Here is a 22328-nt window from a genome sequence, read left to right on the forward strand (position 1 = left end):
GTGACACGTGTGACCGGTAGATTATGCCGGCCCTGTTGGTATGTCTCCTGTTGGAATGGGTTAACTGAATTCTTTTAGACGATGGAGTTCTGTGATGGAGAACCGTTCTGGGTAAATATTTTTTATCTATAGTCACTTGAATATGATCAAGGTCTGTGTGTACGTGAATGTTGATATATAGCTTAAGACTCTCGATAAATGAGGGTTTATTTAATATCGTTTGAAATTAATTACCAGAAATTTTTTTTCAGTGAGCTTTCTGACCAGGCATTCTGGGTAAGAAATAGATGCTCCTATCAGCCTGGGTCCCGATCCACAAAGCGTTCGTAACATTACGATCTGTCGTAACTCTATAGTTCAAGGACAAAATTTATTCTTATGTTTTCACTTATTCATACATGATGCCAAGGGTTCAAACCAAATACTGAATGGTCACACAAGTGTCAGCACTCAATATATTGTAAACAGTGCCAGCTTGAATATCTGGACACAATGTTTTTGAAAGACTGAAATGGGGGTGTCCTTTAAAAACAGCCCCGTCTAAATATAAATCAAGCAATCCAAATCACTTAATGTTGATTATGACGGGAAATCATCCAATACTGTACTGAACATATTTTATATGATATTATCAGAAGGCATACCGTTATCCAAGAGGTACAAAATGACAGATCGTTTTTCATTTTCTGCAATTTTAAAGAAATATTATACCCCAATGTGTTGTGATGACTAATATCTGGTTAACCACATTACCCAAATATGTGAAATTTTGGATATGGTTTTGCTAATGATTCCTTCAAAGTATAATGGAAGCTTTTCTAACATTGGACATCGAGAATATAGTTAGGCCGACTACTTTTGGGACGCCCCTCGTATGTTAAAGAATGGGAGCGCTAAGATCAGGTGATGGACCTAGGTTACTTGGTTGATTGCGTTTCATCCTTTTCCAAATGCAGGATTGATGTATGTAGTCAGTTACTGGAATGTTTGGTCCAGTCCAGTCAGTGGGCATTTTTTGTTTGACCCTCAGCGCATTATCTGTAACACACACAATCAGCATTTCCTGTGAACGTTTTATTCCCCCCCCCCCCCCCGAGAATATTTTCTCCAGTGTTTTCGAGATCTGATTGATATTTTCTCAAAAGAAAAGGTATCTTGTTCATTCTGAACAATGTTTCAAGAGTAAACAGAACAGAAATGAGGTTAGCGTGTTTATACGATTTTCCAAGTATCTCTTTCAAGAGGGAGTGGCTGAATTGCGTTTAACGCCGTTTTGATTGGGTCGTCCCGATTAAGTGTCTGGAGTTGTCTGCCCCATACCCGTGCTCGTGGGATACAGCTGAGTGGTATAGACAGAATACCTACATCACCCTGGGCTTGTCTCCCTCCTCCAGCTGACACGTCGCCATACTGAGCAGACTGGTGTTCCATGTCTCGTTACATCAAACTCACTCGAAGTAACTCGCCAGAACAGAATACATTCATATTTGGCATCTAAAATCACATTTGTCTCGAAGTAAGTTGTCAATCCAGAACACCTATTTGGTACATTAATTCACACCTATCTTGAAGTACATAAAATCACATTTGTCTCGAAGTAAGTTGTCAACTCAGAATACCTATTTGGTGTAATAATTCAAACCTATCTTGAAGTATATAAAATCACATTTGTCTCGAAGTAAGTTGTCAATCCAGAATACCTATTTGGTATAATAATTCAGACCTATCTTGAATTACATAAAATCACATTTGTCTCGAAGTAAGTTGTCAATCCAGAACACCTATTTGGTACATTAATTCACACCTATCTTGAAGTACATAAAATCACATTTATCTCCAAGTAAATTGTCAACTCAGAATACCTATTTGGTGTAATAATTCACACCTATCTTGAAGTATATAAAATCACATTTGTCTCGAAGTAAGTTGTCAATCCAGAATACCTATTTGGTATAATAATTCAGACCTATCTTGAAGTACATAAAATCACATTTGTCTCGAAGTAAGTTGTCAATCCAGAATACCTATTTGGTATAATAATTCAGACCTATCTTGAAGTACATAAAATCATATTTATCTCGAAGTAAGTTGTCAACAGAGAATCCCTTTTTTGGTACAATAATTCGCATCTATCTTGAAGTGTCTCCTCCGTCCAGAATACATCCATATTTGGTTAATAAATTCTCTTATATCTGGAAGTAACTCGTGCGTCTAGAATACATACGTATTTGGTGCATAAAATCATATTTATCCAAATAACTCATCAGACCAGAATACACCACTATTTGGTACATTAATTCACATTTATCTCGAAGAAATTGGTCAGTCCAGAATACATCCATGTTTGGTTCATATGGTCAATGCGTCTAGAATATATCCACAAATTCGGGAAACTTATCATGTCTGTCTCAGAGCTATCCATTGATCCTACATGCACCCTATTTGAGGTGAGGTTAGGTGAAATTAGGTTTAACGTCGCGCTTGAGAATATTTCGCTCATATGACGACGTGCATGCGTTTGTATGTGCGGCTGCTTGTACTAGCCCAGATGTAAGCTGGTTTTATAGTGCTAGCCCACTGAGATACCATGCCGCAGTGAAGCATGAATACCCCACTCAGACACAGTATACTGACTCCGAGCCGACCAGTCCTTGTTGTACCCATTAATGCCGAGCGCCAGGCAGGGACCAACAAGTACCATATTTTAACGTCTTTTGGTATGACGCGGTCGGGGATGGAACCCGCGACCTTCCGCTCTCCGGGCGGACGCTCTAACCACTACACCACGGAGGCGGTCCCACCCTATTTGAACGCAGAGCACACACACCATTCTAGGCCAGAAGAAAGGCCTTCAGTAACCCCTTCTGGCCTTAAAACGCTGTGTCGGATGATCATGGTCGATGATAGCGTGTCCTCATTCCCCGATGTGAATTGTCGCTAATAAAACCGATAATTAGATTGTCTTCACAGAATTCGATTATTTACATGCCGCTGTCATATTTCTGAAATAATTTTTGGAGCGTCCTCAAACATACATACAAATCAAACAAACAACGTATATTTCCTTCCATATCGAGTTACGGGCGTTACCTATATCTGCTCTTATTTCGAATATACCCGCCAATACATAAATTCCTTCTGCTCTGAACAGCATCTAGGTCTCCGTAGGGGTATCGCTAACACACAGACACAGAGACGCAGGTACACAAGCACTCGCTAGTGATAATACATTGAACCATGAGGACCTATGTCCCTGACGTGTCTCGGGCCGGTTAGGATTATACGCTCCCCAGATATGAGAACTATTTACTCGTTTCATGAAAATGGTTTGGTGTCGCAGCGAGTTGAGTATGTGTTTATTATTCCAGTAATATATGCTGCCTCAAAGGCCGAAATATTAGTAACTTAATCCGAGTCATGTGATTCAGGTCACGTGTATGAAAGCGGAACCAGAAGCGAAAAGGCCACCTGATCAGGACCTCAAGATTCACATGTAGAAATCGACCCGTGAAGATCCGGGTGACAATTTGTCTTCAGCAACCAATGCTTGTAAAAGGCGGTTAACGGGATCGGGTGGTCAGGCTCGCTGGCTTGGTTAACACACGTCATCGTATCCCAATTGCGTAGATCGACGCTCATGCCATCATGTTGATCACTGGATTGTCTGGTCCAGACTCGATTATTTACAGACCGTCGCCATATAGCTAGACTATTACTGAGTGGCGTAAACCTAAACTCACTCACTCACATGTAGAAGTCATGGTCGAACCGCAGACCCTAGATTACAATATTTAGAAGCTCTGCAATTTGACACCAGCGGTAATTGGCTATAAACTGGGTCACTAGGGGATTTCCTCACCATGCAAACACGTCGTTGTGTACCCGAACAGCGGTCAAAGGAGTAAGGCCAAACTCACAAACGCATCGCCCCGAACTTGAAACTAAATAGTGACCTCAGACCGTCCTGTACACACAATTATATCTAGTTCTAGCCCATCTAAAGCCAATGACCTTGTTACTATCAAAGACTGGTACGCTAGCTGATGTCGTGTTCTCAGTACCGGTGTGACTCGGCCATCTGGAAGTAGTACTCGCTCGTTATACTGCATTTTGTAACCACTATCTCAGTCACGTGGGGATGTTATTGTGAGATAAGTTGATAGAGTTTTTTTTATGTAGCGTTCAGGATTACAGCTGTCACCTCACAGTTCTCAATGTTCGGACTCGGCAAAAGGGCAGTCTCATATGCAGCGTCTCTGTGAAACTATTTGCCAGAAAATCTGAAATCTGATCCCATTATTTCCTCTTGTATATACTCAAGACATTTCTGTTAAAAAATCTTGCGTTTGCTATTGTTTTCATTTGGTTCTTGTTTTACGCCGCACTCAGCAATATTCCAGCTATATGGCGGCGGTCTGTAAATAACCGAGTACGGACCAGACAATCCAGTGATCAACATCATGAGCATTGATTTACGCAATTGGATACGATGACATGTGTCATCCAAGTCAGCGCGAGCTTGACCACCCGATCCCGTTAGACCTCTTACGACAAGCATTTGCCAGTGGAATCTGGCAAGGGATACAGCTTTTGGCAAATATTGTTGACACCAGGTGTTCGGGAAAAGGGTAAACTTGTCCAAATGGCAGCATCAACAAATTACACAATTTGCATAAGAAGTATCCGTTTGTTGCTCGACTCAGTAATACTCCCGCCATGCAACAACGCCTGAGAACAATCAAGTACAACACATATGGAGTTTACGCCTGACGCACAAACCGTTAATCTGTATTTAAATATGTAATTAAGAAATATATACCAATAGCCCTATAGAATTGGTAACAAAAGTATACTCATTGTTTTTGACACGATATTTGTATTACCACATATATGTGCACACCGATGGATAATATACAATGCAGTGTTAACATTTGTTACAAACACTTTCAAATATATCATATATCTATGTGGGAGAAAGACGTTTTTATTAGTGAAGCTGTTGCTATGAAGCAAGCATCTGGGAAATTCTTCAGTTTAAGCCTATATTATCGTCCCGATAATATACAGTTGCTAATCACACATTGTACACGGGTCGTCCGTTTCTATTAATAGTAACTAATAATAATATACAACATTTGTATAGCGCCCTATATGATTTAGGAACTAACCCACCTCCAGGATCAGATGTAACGAGAGCCGGAAGTTTCGAATAAACCCTTTGCGTTGAGAATATTGTTACGAGGTGATTTCCAAATTGAAACAAAGTGTTAACACAAAAATCGTACGCGTAAAGCAATCTCATCGTATCTTTAATTGCGTAAATCGATGGTTGTTGATCACTGGATTGTCTGGTCCAGACTCGATTATTTACAGACCGCCGCCATATAGCTGGAACATTGCTGACAACCAACAAACAACAAACAAGATTATGACATCGGTAAATAAGTCATTTATGAAAGGCACAGTTTGAGTTTTACGATAAAATATGACACCAACGATAAGTAACATGGCTTAGAATAATGTTTAGTGACGTGACGTATCACGACGTATCTGCATTTGCACAAACGGTAGAACATGGTTCTGAACGATGTCGTGTCGATGGCGTATGCTATTCAGATTGCAGTAAACGGTGATGAGTTCCACCCAACAGCTCTGGGCGTCGCGTAACACTAGCGTCGCCAGAAACCTCTCCTGGATGCCCGTGGACCCTTGCACGACCTTGGGGCAAACCTGGACTCATAAGTAAAGATAGAATTTCAGTTTTGACTTCTGAACCTCAGATGATGTCTTCAAACCGGATGTGAGCCAACATCTGTCTTTCTGTTTTTCGATTTGTCATTTCTGTACCTATGTTCCAATATACGAACACACTCAGCAATATTCCAGCTATATGGCGGCGTTCTGGACCACACAATCCAGTGATCAACATCATGAGCATCTATCTACGCAATTGGGATACGATGACACGTGTCAACCAAGTCAGCGAGCCTGACCACCCGATCCCGCTAGTCACCTCCTACGACAAGCATGGATTGCTGAAGACCAATTCCAACCCGGATCTTCACGGGTCTATAAAAGTAATAGACGAGTAATAAGAGTAATATATAAATATAAGAGTAACAGGTGCTTCTTACTCTTCTATTCTATATTGCAGGACAGTAACCTGACTCTCACCAGCTCCTGGCCCCGTGTGACGTCATGCTTCAGGAACACAGCGCTAGTGTACGGGCCATGCGGGATGCTGTTGGTGACGACGCCCTTCTACGTCTACTACCTCGCTCGGCAACCAACCAAGCGCTACCGCCATACACTGCTACAACAAATCAAACTGGTATGAAAATAAATATAAAATGTCAACACCGGAGAATCATCAGTCCAAATATATCCGCTAACAGAGATACTATTGGGCGTAATAGTAAAAAAGGGGTGTACATTAAATAAATGGACCAATTAAAATACGTGATGACACCAGGTGTTCGCGAAAAGGCCTATCATCTACTGCCCTTCTGCACCCGCAACGCAGACCATGACAAATCTGTTTCTGACAAATTCATTGCGTAACATAGCACTACCATATACATTGTCCAAGTAAAGGTATACTGAGTTACACATCATCTGAAAATGGACCAGGGCAAGGGAAGAATGGTCAAACTCCATACTGCTTACAAAACAGCCATGGGATCAAGGTCTCTGGAACATTCTACCACTCGCCCTAAAAGAAATAGGCTCACGCTTTCAAAACTGCCCTCAAGAATTGTCTACAATTTAGCGCCATTGACTTTATTATTATTACTTTTGGAAGATCATCTTAGACGGTATTTTAATCAACTTGGAAATTCTATATTTTACCCAGGGTGATGTTTCAGAACATGTAGAACAATATGTTTCCTGGAGAACAAATGAACTCTTTCCTCCGTTGTTGGAACGAAGTATCATATAATGGTCATGGTACAAACTGTGCATGACGCCATCTTCAGAATCTACAACAGTGCATTTAATGACGTCACAATGTAAACACCTGTTCGCAAACAATGAAGTGATTATGTTAATATGTAGGGAGCAGTACTGATTAGAACGGTACCATTCAAGTATGTCAGTACCCTCATGGTAAATATTGTATGGTAGTTGTTGAATTACACCATAACCTTAACTTTGAGTGACTTGAATGACTTGTCCTGACACCTGTCTGACGCAGACCTTACATTCGTGTATTCAACATTGACGATTGGTCAGCACACTTTGTTCTCGGTGTTCTGTAAAACTGATATTGAACCGGTATATCATGGAAGTGCATATCCTAATGTTTTCCATTTCCAGTTTTCCAGCGTGATACTGATTATACTTGGCGTGGTGGAGATCATCAGCATGTTCTCGGACAAAAGGGACGGTGGGCTGCCCATAGACTTCAGAGCAGATGTCATTGCGCCAATCATACAGACTACGACACTGGTGAGGACGGCCTTGACTTCCTCAATCTTTATACAGGGGCGGTGGGGTAGCCTAGTGGTACACTCGTCCGCTCGTCACGCTGGAGACCCGGGTTCGATTCCCCACATGGGTGATTTCTGGTGTCCCCCGCCGGGATATTGCTGGAATATTGCTAAAAGCGGCGTAAAACCATACTCACTCACTCACACACTCTTTATTTAAATAATAGAAACGGCTAAGGCCGAGAATAGATATGATGCCAGTGAGTGAATGTAATTCTCCGCCACAGACAACAATGTTGAAGTCCCACCACCGTGCCTGCAATTATTCACACATATTACTGTGCTTGTTTTCAGGTTGTTGCTCTACTATTCATTATACTCGAGATGACGAGAGGTCTCATCACATCAGGAGTGCTATTTATATTTTGGTTCCTAATGGTGGCAGCAAATATTATACCGTTCTACACATTCATCATAGAAAAGGTAAATTTGCAATGAATAAATATTTCTTACTGAGGTCTCCTACTTGTCTATTGTCAACCAAAACATTAATTGTCTGCTCTTGAAGATGATATTAATCTTGTGACATAAGACATATTCCTTGCCAACAATGCACAATTTCACATTCCTCGCAACAATACACAATTTCATATTCCTCGACAACAATGCACAATTTCACATTCCTCGCAACAATACACAATTTCATATTCCTCGACAACAATGCACATTTTCATATTCCTCGACAACAATGCACAATTTCACATTCCTCGCAACAATACACAATTTCATATTCCTCGACAACAATGCACAATTTCATATTCCTCGACAACAATGCACAATTTCACATTCCTCGCAACAATACACAATTTCATATTCCTCGACAACAATGCACAATTTCATATTCGGTATGTCATGCAGTCCCTCCTTTACTTTACTCACAAAACAACTCAGCAAATTCGAGGAGTTTTTACAATTCTAACAAGAATGAGCACTGAAGCGCATACATGTAACATTTGTACCTTATCTGTTATCTGAGCATAGTATCACTTACACTTCGGCTGTTGCTCCTTCTTGTGTAATCCAGGATTACAGTGACACGACACGCATCAGTGTGTTCTATATCGGATACTTCTTCATGCTGGTGGAACTCCTACTTCATTGTTTTGCCGAGAAGAGCAGGGATTACTCCAATGTTGTGGTAAGTTGCTTTCTTTGGCCTTGTTCCGGTTATACTGCCAACCACAACAGAATGTAGAATATGTATGTTTAGATAGTATGTACATGGTTCCGGTTATACTGCCAACCACAACAGAATGTAGAATATGTATGTTTAGATAGTATGTACATGGTTCCGGTTATACTGCCAACCACAACAGAATGTAGAATATGTATGTTTAGATAGTATGTACATGGTTCCGGTTATACTGCCAACCACAACAGAATGTAGAATATGTATGTTTAGATAGTATGTATGGTTCCGGTTACTGCCAACCACAACAGAATGGTTCCGGTTATGTACATGGTTCCGCTGCCAACCACAACAGAATGTAGAATATGTATGTTTAGATAGTATGTACATGGTTCCGGTTATACTGCCAACCACAACAGAATGTAGAATATGTATGTTTAGATAGTATGTACATGGTTCCGGTTATACTGCCAACCACAACAGAATGTAGAATATGTATGTTTAGATAGTATGTACATGGTTCCGGTTATACTGCCAACCACAACAGAATGTAGAATATGTATGTTTAGATAGTATGTACATGGTTCCGGTTATACTGCCAACCACAACAGAATGTAGAATATGTATGTTTAGATAGTATGTACATGGTTCCGGTTATACTGCCAACCACAAACAGAATGTAGAATATGTAGAATATATGTATGTTCCTAGATAGTTTATGTACATGGTTCCGGTTATACTGCCAACCACAACAGAATGTAGAATATGTATGTTTAGATAGTATGTACATGGTTCCGGTTATACTGCCAACCACAACAGAATGTAGAATATGTATGTTTAGATAGTATGTACATGGTTCCGGTTATACTGCCAACCACAACAGAATGTAGAATATGTATGTTTAGATAGTATGTACATGGTTCCGGTTATACTGCCAACCACAACAGAATGTAGAATATGTATGTTTAGATAGTATGTACATGGTTCCGGTTATACTGCCAACCACAACAGAATGTAGAATATGTATGTTTAGATAGTATGTACATGGTTCCGGTTATACTGCCAACCAACCACAACAGAGAGAATATGTATGTAGATGTATGTATACTGTGTAGAATATGTATGTTATAGTATGTACATGGTTCCGGTTATACTGCCAACCACAACAGAATGTAGAATATGTATGTTTAGATAGTATGTACATGGTTCCGGTTATACTGCCAACCACAACAGAATGTAGAATATGTATGTTTAGATAGTATGTACATGGTTCCGGTTATACTGCCAACCACAACAGAATGTAGAATATGTATGTTTAGATAGTATGTACATGGTTCCGGTTATACTGCCAACCACAACAGAATGTAGAATATGTATGTTTAGATAGTATGTACATGGTTCCGCCAACCACAACAGAATATACTGCCAACCACAACAGAATGTAGAATATGTATGTTTAGATAGTATGTACATGGTTCCGGTTATACTGCCAACCACAACAGAATGTAGAATATGTATGTTTAGATAGTATGTACATGGTTCCGGTTATACTGCCAACCACAACAGAATGTAGAATATGTATGTTTTAGATAGTATGTACATGGTTCCGGTTATACTGCCAACCACAACAGAATGTAGAATATGTATGTTTAGATAGTATGTACATGGTTCCGGTTATACTGCCAACCACAACAGAATGTAGAATATGTATGTTTAGATAGTATGTACATGGTTCCGTTATACTGCCAACCACAACAGAATGTAGAATATGTATGTTTTAGATAGGTATGTACATGGTTCCGGATACTGCCAACCACAACAGAATGTAGAATATGTATGAAATATGTATGTTTAGATGGTATGTACATGGTTCCGGTTATACCAACCACAACAGAATGTAGAATATGTATGTTTAGATAGTATGTACATGGCTCCGGTTATACTATGTACAACAGAATGTAGAATATGTATGTTTAGATAGTATGTACATGGTTCCGGTCATACTGCCAACCACAACAGAATGTAGAATATGTATGTTTAGATAGTATGTACATGGTTCCGGTTATACTGCCAACCACAACAGAATGTAGAATATGTATGTTTAGATAGTATGTACATGGTTCTAGCTAACACCAGAATCTAGACTATTATCTTTTCCGGTTATACTTGTAAATATGTCCTGCTTTAGATGAGTATGTACATGGTTCCGGTTAGCCAAAGCAGTTAGGTCTGAGATACACACATAGTTCCGGTTACACTGCCAACCTGCTGACAGAATTATGGTCCTACTGGCCCAATCCGGGACCGGAACTCAGGAATACTGCGTCGCAGCTCGGACTGAGTTGCGTCCCTTGGCAGTATGTATTGACCACTGATCCACCCGTTCAGCAGGACGCTGGTCTGCAGTGGTGACGTATGTGGCCTATGATCTATGGAAATATGATATGCTAATAATTTATGTAAATAAGGAATATATACAGCGCTCATGTCCACTGTCTTTCTCCTCAGTATCCATGTCCTGAGCTGGAGTCCTCCTACCTTTCCCGACTGACCTTTTCATGGACAACAGGGTAAACATCATCACGTGTCTAGTACAAAGAACAACAAGTTAACGTAACAAATAAAGTTTTTTAGCCTGCTATGAAGTCGAGATCCATTTAGGCAATGAACTCACACAATCCGTTTAATAAAACCGAAAATAACAATTTGGTCTAGCATCTTTCATAACCTTCCTGTGGTCGTAAGTCATCTGTTATCCCAAATGTCGCACTGACAATTGGAGGAAACCTCCGCATGTTCAGAAATGTACTCGTGTTTTGTTCTCTGTTATATCCTAATTTATAATGGTTGCCGTGGTATTCGCGCTATTTCCTTGTGCAGTCTATGTGATGATATATATTTTAACAGGCTCATGGTCCAGGGATACAAAAAGACCTTGACGGAGACTGATGTGTATGACCTTCACCCTCGGGAGCAATCTGCAGGGGTGATAGAACGTTTTGACAAGGTGGTGAAGCAGACTAGGAAAGACTTGAAAAGAGATTGGACCAAGTCCAGCTACCAAAATGGAAGTATGAGGTACGTTTGTATTCTGTCAAACGTGAAGAAAACATCATAAACTGACTCTTGAAGGATTTTCATGTCATGAGTATAACTACTGGACAGGTGTTCACCCATCTATACACAAAGAACTAAGTTAAGCACCCCTTGACATATCTCACGATTGAATGAGCCCCAATGTTAACCCTTTGGGGCATATCTGGGACATGATTAGTCGTCGTGTGCAACATAGGGATCCTCCTGTACAAAACCAACAACCCACTGGAAGCTGCTTCACTCGAGGAATGGCGTAGACTGGTCCTTCAGAGGATCAGGAGGCTTACAAGATGTATGAGGAGAAGTGCGCTGGCTGTCATACAGTCACATGGAGGTTACACTCCGTACTGACTTTGAGGGGCGATGGGGTAGCCTAGTGGTTAAAGCGTTCGCTCGTCACGCCGAAGACCCGGGTTCGATTCCCCACATGGGCACAATGTGTGAAGCCCATTTCTGGTGTCCCCCGCCGTGATATTGCTGGAATATTGCTAAAAGTGGCGTAAAACCAAACTCAATCACTTACTGACTTTGAATCGCGTATGACACGCAAAATGACATCTTGAAGATTGACATTCACCAATAAATTCAACATAACACATTCCAGAGCCATACTTGTACAGACATGGTTTTGTATAAAAATCAGTGTTTTTAAAAAATTAATATGAGCAATTATCATAATAAAATCATCAAGGATTCCAATCATTTTCCAAGTACATGTACTTCCAGGCCATCTGCACAGTAGGTCATATGATCCCAGTACCCAAGTCACTGTGATGCAGGCAATGCAAGTCAGGTGATCCAAGTGCCTATATTACTGTGGTTCAAGTCAGTATAGTGTTTATATATATGATTGCTACAGGTACACCAACGGCTCGGTGTCGTTGAAAGCTGATGGAACAAGCAAAAAGAACTACGGCTACACACCTCTACCAAATGGAGACATGACTGAATCCACTCCGCTACTCACATCGTCGTCACCCCCAGGACCAATGTCGTCGTTGTGGAAGGTGTTGTTCAAGACGTTTGGGTTGGAACTGTTGCAGGCACAAATATGGAAGGTCATCAACGATGTGCTAATCGTGACCAACCCTCTTATACTAAAGTGAGTGAATGAACAAGTGGTGGTTTGTAATGCTACATGACAAAGAATGAACTCTCGACAAGACCAGTGGTTTACAGTATGAGCTATGTTTTGAGAAACAACAGTCCCAAATAACACAAATTCGTCCAATAACATATTCTAATCAAATGACTTGGAATCCTTGCATCGGCATATAAGGTTACCTGGCGTCTTTGGAACATTTACATCTGTGACACCTGTGTTAAATGCAATCAACAGTTATATTTGATTTTGAAGCTATTATAAATAAACATCACTTAGTGGCTGTTTCTCATAACAAGATCAAGGAAAGCATTTCAGTCATGAACTCTAGATGTGTCTGAGTAGACTCGAAAACCGCATTCAACAGAGGTTTTTTTAGCTATGTCACAGTGTGTTTTCTAATGAGAGGTGAAAGCCCGAAGGAATGTAACTCTTGGATGTTAACCACCATGGTGAACCAGCAAGCATGGCAAGAATGGGATTCGAACCCAAGATCATGGGTTTCTCGCATGCCTGAGGTAGCTTTTGCTGCAGACCGAATATGAGAGTCTCTAAGGCAATAGATAATAGTTTAAATTATAATTTCTGAAAAAATATAAATATCCCTCTAACAGACTGGCGTCCTTGGATGCACTGTCCGCGTATCTAGACTCGCCACTTTAAAGGATAAAATTACTATACATCCATGGCTTAGCATTCAGTACAGCCTTGGAACAAGGATAACTGAACTTCGGCGCCTCGAAGTGTACCAGATACTTAATAACATTGAATGTATATAGTTACATTGCAAATGATTGTCAGACAGATTAGTTAGGCATCAACTGCTGACATCTTGGTTCCTTGAAACTGAGGCTTCCCCTATGGGGTACCATTTAATTTGCACATACGAGACCATTGCTATGATTTTGATTATACCTAAATGAGAGTTATCATAAAACGTGACCTTTACAGGGCTCTCATTGCCTATGTTGGCGATGCCAGTAGTCCTGTCTGGATTGGTTACCTTCTGTCCCTGGGGATGTTCGTCAGTGTACTGTTGCAGGCGGTAACCTTCCACGTCCTCAACCACTACACCATAGCCCTCGGCATCAGGGTCAGGGCAGCACTGACATCGGCAATATACAGAAAGGTAACATAGACATCGGCAATATACAGAACGGTAACATAGACATCGCAATATACAGAAAGGTAACATAGACATCGGCAATATACGGAAAGGTAAGTGACGCATAGACATCGGCAATATACAGAAAGGTAACATCAATATAGCAAGTGTTTCACATGTAGTAGAAAAGTTATACATTATTCTCATTAAGTGAAACCGGCGAGATTTAGTATAGGATTAGGTTCTTAATTGGGAGAATCGGGGGCCCTGTATGGATAGTTTGTTTGTTTGCTCTTTTACACCGCACTCAGTATGTAAATTATCGAGTTAGTTACCTCTTACCCAAGCATGTGTTTCTGAAGACCATTCTAACCCGGATGTTCACGGGTTCTGTATGAATAGATTCTGGCAGGTGTCTGTAATAACGACTGATTCTGTTTTATCTTATGGCCTACCCATTTAATATGATAGGAAAGTGTTACGGTTAGACGTCAGGAGAAACCAAGTAAAACGGTCTAGGACAGCCAGAGACACAGAATGAAAGCTACTTTCAAAAAAATATGATAGTCCAGAAGGTTATGTCCTCTGTGTGCCCATGTTCAGAGATTCAGGGCCATCATCCCAGTATGCGCCTACGCCCAGCTTGTACTCCCGTGGGTCAGCAGGGTAACTCGGTGAAGGAATAGTTGGCTCGTACATCCAAAGACTTCGAATCCCACATATTTACAAAATCAGAAGAAATATTCCTTGAAATATTGGCAAAATTGGCGAACCCATACGAACCCTCACATCAGACCACATACCCTCCTCTTCAGGCACTTACGATGAACAATGAGGCAAAGAAGCAGGCGACGTCAGGTGAAATTGTCAACCTGATGTCCGTGGATGTGACGAGGGTACAGAAGTACTGCGAGCAGATCTACTGGGTATGGGCAGCGCCGGAAGAAATCGCTATATGTCTGTATCTGCTGTACTCAACACTTGGAACAGCCATGTTCGCCGGCCTGGCCTTCCTGCTACTGATCATTGGCCTCAACGTCCTGGTCATGGCGAGGATGAGCTTGCTGCAGGCCAGGCTCATGAAGATTAAAGACCAGAGGATCCGACTGGTGAATGAGGTGCTGAATGGTATCAAGGTACGGGTCTGTCGTATCGTTCATTCTGGGAAAGAAGAGTGTCGTTCCAAAGCTTCACAACCAATCCAAACCTGGAATTCCCTAATAATCGTTTGATGAAAATTGTACTGAATGTGTTGGATAAAATTGTTCTGATTTCTTGGATAACAGATATGAAAATAATAATAATAGATTTAGCATGGATGGAATGCTTTCATAACTCTACCTTGATTGGCTTGATAACCTTGGTCTGATTGCCTGGGTATGAATGAGCAGATCGGGTAGCCTTGTACTTTCTATTTCTCAGATATTGAAACTATACGCCTGGGAGGAGTCATTCAGGGATAAAATACTCCGGGTCCGGAAGTATGAGTTGATGGTTATATGGCGGATAGCTCTTCTGCAGGTCATCCTCACCGTCACCTCCATGATAACCCCTTTCAGCGTGAGTAGCGTCACTCCATGATAACCCCTTTCAGCGTGAGTAGCGTCACTCCATGATAACCCCTTTCAGCGTGAGTAGCGTCACTCCATGATAACCCCTTTCAGCGTGAGTATCTTCACCTCAACGATAACCCCTTTCAGCGTCACTCCATGATAAACCCTTTCAGCGTCACTCCATGATAACCCCTTTCAGCGTGAGTAGCGTCAATCCATGATAACCCCTTTCAGCGTGAGTAGCGTCACTCCATGATAACCCCTTTCAGCGTAAGTATCTTCACCTCAACGATAACCCCTTTCAGCGTCACTCCATGATAACCCCTTTCAGCGTGAGTAGCGTCAATCCATGATAACCCATTTCAGCGTAAGTAGCGTCAATCCATGATAACCCCTTTCAGCGTGAGTAGCGTCACTTCATGATAACCCCTTTCAGCGTGAGTATCTTCACCTCAACGATAACCCCTTTCAACGTCACACCATGATAACAGCTTTCAGCGTGAGTAGCGTCAATCCATGATAACCCCTTTCAGCGTGAGTATCTTCACCTCAACGATAACCCCTTTCAGCGTCACTCCATGATAACAGCTTTCAGCGTGAGTAGCGTCAATCCATGATAACCCCTTTCAGCGTCACTCCATGATAACCCCTTTCAGCGTGAGTAGCGTCAATCCATGATAACCCATTTCAGCGTAAGTAGCGTCAATCCATGATAACCCCTTTCAGCGTGAGTAGCGTCACTCCATGATAACAGCTTTCAGCGTGAGTATCTTCACCTCAACGATAACCCCTTTCAGCGTCACTCCATGATAACAGCTTTCAGCGTGAGTAGCGTCAATCCATGATAACCCCTTTCAGTGTGAGTAGCGTCAATCCATGATAACCCCTTTCAGCGTGAGTAGCGTCACTCCATGATAACCCCTTTCAGCGTGAGTATCTTCACCTCAACGATAACCCCTTTCAGCGTCACTCCATGATAACAGCTTTCAGCGTGAGTAGCGTCAATCCATGATAACCCCTTTCAGCGTCACTCCATGATAACCCCTTTCAGCGTGAGTAGCGTCAATCCATGATAACCCATTTCAGCGTAAGTAGCGTCAATCCATGATAACCCCTTTCAGCGTGAGTAGCGTCACTTCATGATAACCCCTTTCATCGTGAGTATCTTCACCTCAACGATAACCCCTTTCAGCGTCACTCCATGATAACAGCTTTCAGCGTGAGTAGCGTCAATCCATGATAACCCCTTTCAGTGTGAGTAGCGTCACTCCATGATAACCCCTTTCAGCGTGAGTAGCGTCACTCCATGATAACCCCTTTCAGCGTGAGTAGCGTCACTCCATGATAACCCCTTTCAGCGTGAGTATCTTTACCTCAACGATAACCCCTTTCAGCGTCACTCCATGATAACAGCTTTCAGCGTGAGTAGCGTCACTCCATGATAACCTCTTTCAGCGTGAGTATCTTCTCCTCAACGATAACCCCTTTCAGCGTCAGTGTCACTCCATGATAACCCATTTCAGCGTAAGTATCTTTACCGTCACTTCATGTTAACCATGATTAGCTATGCTACCTTTACCTTTACGGCAATGTTTACAATAAAGATCCCCACTGATGTTCATCCTTTGTTAACCAGTGTCACTGGGTTCGCAGCCGTGTGGTCAAAACGGTGTGACTCTCCTTCCACAAGAATCTGACATATGGTACTGCTCAAAGCGACGCTGAACCCACTAGCTCTATTCTTCATCTGTGTATTGTGCTTCAGCGTATGTCCTATCCATGTCCCAACTTCTATGCGTGTGTTGCAGGTCGGCCTGTTCACCTTCGTGGCCTACGTGTTTCTCAATGGATTTCATAGCCTGGACGCCGGTACAGCTTTCGTTGGTCTTTCTCTGTTCAACACAATGAAGAACCCTCTGACACTCTCACCCAAGATATTCAGTGACCTTGTGAAGGTATTACATTTATTAACCGTCTTACCTTTAACCAACGTTAGGTCGCCGCGAATAGCTGCAACATTTCTGATGCGGCGTTGAGCAATACACACTCACTCACTCACTTAACTAACGTTAGGGCCGACTTGGTAAAAACGTACGCTCGTCATGCCCAATCCCTGAATTCGATTCCGTCCTTTTGCTGCGATATTGCTGAGAATAGCTCACTCGCTTCATGATCAATGATATTTTTAGATCGTAAGTCAAACACTTCAGTTACAAAATACTTCAATTCTATGGGTGTCTTTAGGACAATCATAAAATAAAATTAAAAATGTTCCCTGTATATCTAGATGCTCCCCTTTCCGGCAGTATATACAGAATGTTTGAACTGGGTACACATGAACTATTATTAAGAACATATGTGTGTCAGTCGGCATAGGGATACAGAGTGAGTGAGTGAGTTTAGTTTTACGCCGCACTCAGCAATATTCCAGGGGCGGTGGGGTAGCCTAGTGGTTAAAGCGTTGGCTCGACAGGCCGAAGACCCAGGTTTGATTCCCCACATGGGTACAATGTGTGAAGCCCATTTCTGGTGTCCCCCGCCGTGATATTGCTGGAATATTGCTAACGTAAAACTATACTCACTCACTCAGCAACATTCCGGCGGCGGGGTTACAGAGGTTAACCCGGTTCTATATATTTGGCAGTAACCTAATCTACAATATAGATCAATTGTATCTCACCCTCCAGGGTGATTAGATATGAAATATTGTAATAAATATAGATTATTTTATTAAATTGCTGATAAAAGGTTTGAGTTTTCTGAACTTTTTCTAGGCTCGCCTAGATAATGTACTATATTTTATATCAAAAGACATTCGGTGATATTTTCCATCAAACTCATTGAGTACAATGGTTAAAAGTAGTACATTCAGGAGTGGTGTATCCTGTGTCATTACTGTCAACCACCTTTATATCATCTGTCAGTGGTGATGTATTTACAGTCTGTGATCAGTGTGAACCGAGTAAACCGGTTTCTGCATTATGGTGACCTAAAAGCTAAACCAGCAACAAGAAGAGAAGGAGGTACGCTTTTGTTTTGTATTCAATAAAATCTATATCAATTTGATGAATAGTGTGAGTGAGTGAGTGAGTTTGGTTTTACGCCGCTCTCAGCAATTTTAGTCCAGCTATATGGCGGCGGTCTGTAAATAATCGAATCTGGACCAGACAATCCAGTGACCAACAGCATGAGGATCGATCTACGCAATTGGGAACCGATGACATGTGTCAACCAAGTCAGCGGGCCTGACCACCCGATCCCGTAGTCGCCTCTTACGACAAAAATGGGTTATTGAAGATCAATTCTAACCCAGATCTTCACGGGTAAATAGTTAGAGACCATCCAGCTTTCGTGACAGTCACTTTTTGGGATGGATTTTTGATAAATTGGACGCGACCTTGTAGTCAAGATTCGGTAATCTGGAAGTTTTATCATTTTTTTTATTTATATGTGGATAAACAAGAATCTACAATGCGATACACGTGTTTTGTATTACCCGTGCATGTTGACAGGTCACCCCCTGGTTGTCAATAACGGGACATTCACGTGGGACCAAGAGGCCCGACCCGCTCTCAGCAAGTAGGTACAGCCTATCTGAAGGGAATGTCATGTAACGCTTTGCCTAACAAATGGCGACGCCGACTATTTCAATATCACTTTGTAGAGTTGCCTCCCTTAGGCCTGCCAGAAACCTGTGATCCTGGATTCAAACCCTTATTTGGGCATGAATGATATTTCCTGGTCAGTCAGCACCATATTTGGTCAACAAAATACTGCTTTCTTAGATCTGCATAATTTCGGGTTTTCGTGACCGCTACAGCACTCTTTAAAAACGAGGTTATAACAAACTCACTGCTTTCAGTTTACTTTAACTTTTTGCAGATATATAGAAATATCGTCGTGTTACTTACGGACCATACTGATAAATGATCCGTCATTATGATGAGGTACTTTTAGTTGTTGGCGATCCAAAGCCTATGTTTTAGATTTACTAAAACAAACGTCAAGGAACAAACACACGTTGTAGAGTAGTATAAAGTGGGTGGGCATGTTGCCATAAACTGACGGGTAATAGTGAGTGAGTTTGGTTTTACGCCGCTTTTAGCAATATTCCAGCAACATCACGGCGGGGGACACCAGAAATGGGCTTCACACATTGTACCTATGAGGGGATTCGACCCCGGGTCTTCGGCGTGACGAGCCAACGCTTTAACCACTAGGCTACCCCACCGCCCCGACGGGTAATAGAGAGTCCACCATGTCTGGTGGTGGCAACAAATGAAACCAGCAAGAAGTGTGTTTCATACGGGTATCATAGCCGTGTTTTGGAATTAGTTGTTTCGGCGACTGTTTTCACCCGTAATATTTTGATGACGTCGTAACCATTTTGGTCAAATACAAATATTAAGTGTATACACGTTTTTTTATAACTATGACGCCACCTTGTTGTTTGTGGTATATCACCCTTTGCTCTGTCCCCAGCATCACGCTGCGCGTGTCCGAGGGGAGCCTGGTGGCTGTTGTTGGACAGGTGGGGTCGGGCAAAACATCCCTCATCTCCGCCATCCTCGGTGATATGGACACCATCGACGGTTACGTCAACGTCAACGTGAGTTCTCTTGACCTATGTAGGCCATTCACACACATAAGCCTGACATAATACATTTGTTCAAACAAACGCCAATGTGTATTCCGGTCGAGAATATCCCGGGAAAGTGTCATACTTTCCAGATGTCATTGAATTCACTCATTACATCGATCACTAGTTTTGTTCTGGTCCGTTTTCGATTGTTTACAAGCACCGTTATATAGCAGTGATAATTCTGAGTGGGGCATTAAACATCAGAGAAACTGATATATGTGTAGGAGAAAGTCCGAAATCCGTCGATTAGTTTCGCTCGTGAAGCTCGTTCGAGGCCGGTAGGCTGAGGACTGGCTTCACGAGCGAAACTAATCGACGGATTTCGGACTTTCTCCAACTTAAAACAAAGTCTGCACGTGTCGACCAATCTACACTGTATATTAGTGTTTTCGTCGTGTGCTTTTACTTGGAAAGTCACACTCGCACGCAACGTCCATGCGCAATGCACGAGCTCAACAAATCTACGGATGTTTCGTATCAAATGCTGAAGCGTTCTGTACGTGGTTTACTTCGAATTCAGTTGTACTTGTTGGCTGTTTGCAAAGGAAGATGGATCCCGATGAAAGTTTGTTTATAACGAAAATCAATTTTGTCCTTCGTGCGGGGAACGAGCACAGACTACGCAGAGTCGGGGAGAATACGCAAATCCAACTGATCGGGCTAAAGCATAGAAAATGCGACCGAAAAACCGTCACTGTCGGGGAGAACAAACCCCTCGGTAAGTCTAGCAGTTCATTTAACGTGGTAAGAATCATGATGTAATTACCTGTAATATGTTGTTGGGGAATTTTGGTTCAGTAAATGATAATGTTATATTTCACATGTGTATAACAAAACAGAACTATTATTTTCGAGACTTTTAAGGATATGTTATCTATAATACATGGTACATTTGATTTGTATAAAGGTGCATAAAGAAACTGATTATTATAATATTTTCCTAAAATTAATTCGAATACTGTTTGAACACTTTTATTTATCCTGCACGTGTTTTATTCAAGGCCACACAAGGGTTCGTGTAACAGTCTGTACTCGAGACCTCTCCGCTACCAGGTAGCTGATGCATGGTTTGCTCACGTCCCCATCGGTGTACACCCACTAACACAGACGGTAGTTGACTCTACAAGGCAGCCAGATTCTCAGGGTTTTTCACCAACCACTGTCTGGGGGCGACACTTCTCTACTGCGACACGCCTCTCTGGTATTGATGAACAGCTCATCACTGAACGGACCGGACACACGTCATCAGCAGTCCGTAGTTAAAAGGTATTGTCTTTTACAATAATTCGTTAATATCTGACAAATGAGGGAATGCACGTAAAATGCTGAATGTTCTTAACATTGAAGCTTTTGGGACAGATCATTTACATTTCTATAGATTTCGTATTTCTATAAATATTTCATGATTTTAGTTAAGAAATATTGTAAGAGATATCAGTTCTAAAGTAGGACAATATAGACTTGTAGACAAATTTCTGCTTTTCTTGTGTCACAATAAGTTGGAAACATTAATACTAGTACCAACATTTACAGTTAAATGAATAATAATTCCATCGTGTTTTAATAACATTGTTTGAAGCTCACATATGATGTCTGTTTCTGATTAAATGGCATAATAAGTGATATAATATACCTCCACACAATTAAACATCTGAGGGTATTCTACAACAACACTACTGTTTCTTTCAGCCAGCGTCTAAAGAAATGGCCAGGAGAGAAGATGATATGGTCCAAAGAAATGGCCAGGAAAGAAGAAGACATGGTTCAAAGAAATGGCCAGGAGAGAAGATGACATGGTCCAAAGAAATGGCCAGGAAAGAAGATGACATCGTTCAAAGAAATGGCCAGGAGAGAAGATGACATGGTTCAAAGAAATAGCCAGGAGAGAAGATGACATGGTCCAAACAAATGGCCAGGAGAGAAGATGACATCGTTCAAAGAAATGGCCAGGAGAGAAGATGACATGGTTCAAAGAAATAGCAAGGAGAGAAGATGACATGGTTCAAAGAAATGGGCAGGAGAGAAGATGACATGGTTCAAAGAAATGGCCAGGAGAGAAGATGACATCCTTCAAAGAAATAGCCAGGAGAGAAGATGACATGGTTTAAAGAAATAGCCAGGAGAGAAGATGACATGGTCCAAAGAAATAGCCAGGAGAGAAGATGACATGGTCCAAAGAAATGGCCAGGAGAGAAGATGACATCGTTCAAA

General features: G+C 41.6%; 1 protein-coding gene across 1 annotated transcript in view; it reads left to right on the forward strand.

The window, feature by feature from the left end:
• LOC124265487 (multidrug resistance-associated protein 1-like) overlaps positions 1-22328 on the forward strand; it is a 40550-nt gene continuing 18222 nt past the window's right edge. Inside the window, exons 1-15 of the mRNA XM_046700283.1 lie at positions 1-111; positions 6155-6331; positions 7318-7449; positions 7785-7913; positions 8515-8628; positions 11128-11189; positions 11527-11697; positions 12575-12817; positions 13769-13946; positions 14738-15058; positions 15345-15482; positions 17284-17430; positions 18417-18498; positions 18988-19054; positions 19958-20084. Coding sequence (XP_046556239.1) covers positions 82-111; positions 6155-6331; positions 7318-7449; positions 7785-7913; positions 8515-8628; positions 11128-11189; positions 11527-11697; positions 12575-12817; positions 13769-13946; positions 14738-15058; positions 15345-15482; positions 17284-17430; positions 18417-18498; positions 18988-19054; positions 19958-20084 — 2118 coding nt within the window. The 5' untranslated portion in view covers positions 1-81. The remainder of the gene's footprint in view (positions 112-6154; positions 6332-7317; positions 7450-7784; positions 7914-8514; positions 8629-11127; positions 11190-11526; positions 11698-12574; positions 12818-13768; positions 13947-14737; positions 15059-15344; positions 15483-17283; positions 17431-18416; positions 18499-18987; positions 19055-19957; positions 20085-22328) is intronic.

The sequence above is a fragment of the Haliotis rubra genome, unplaced genomic scaffold (genome assembly GCF_003918875.1).
Source record: "Haliotis rubra isolate DU_JTF1 unplaced genomic scaffold, ASM391887v1 Scf98, whole genome shotgun sequence".
Lineage (NCBI taxonomy): Eukaryota > Metazoa > Mollusca > Gastropoda > Lepetellida > Haliotidae > Haliotis > Haliotis rubra.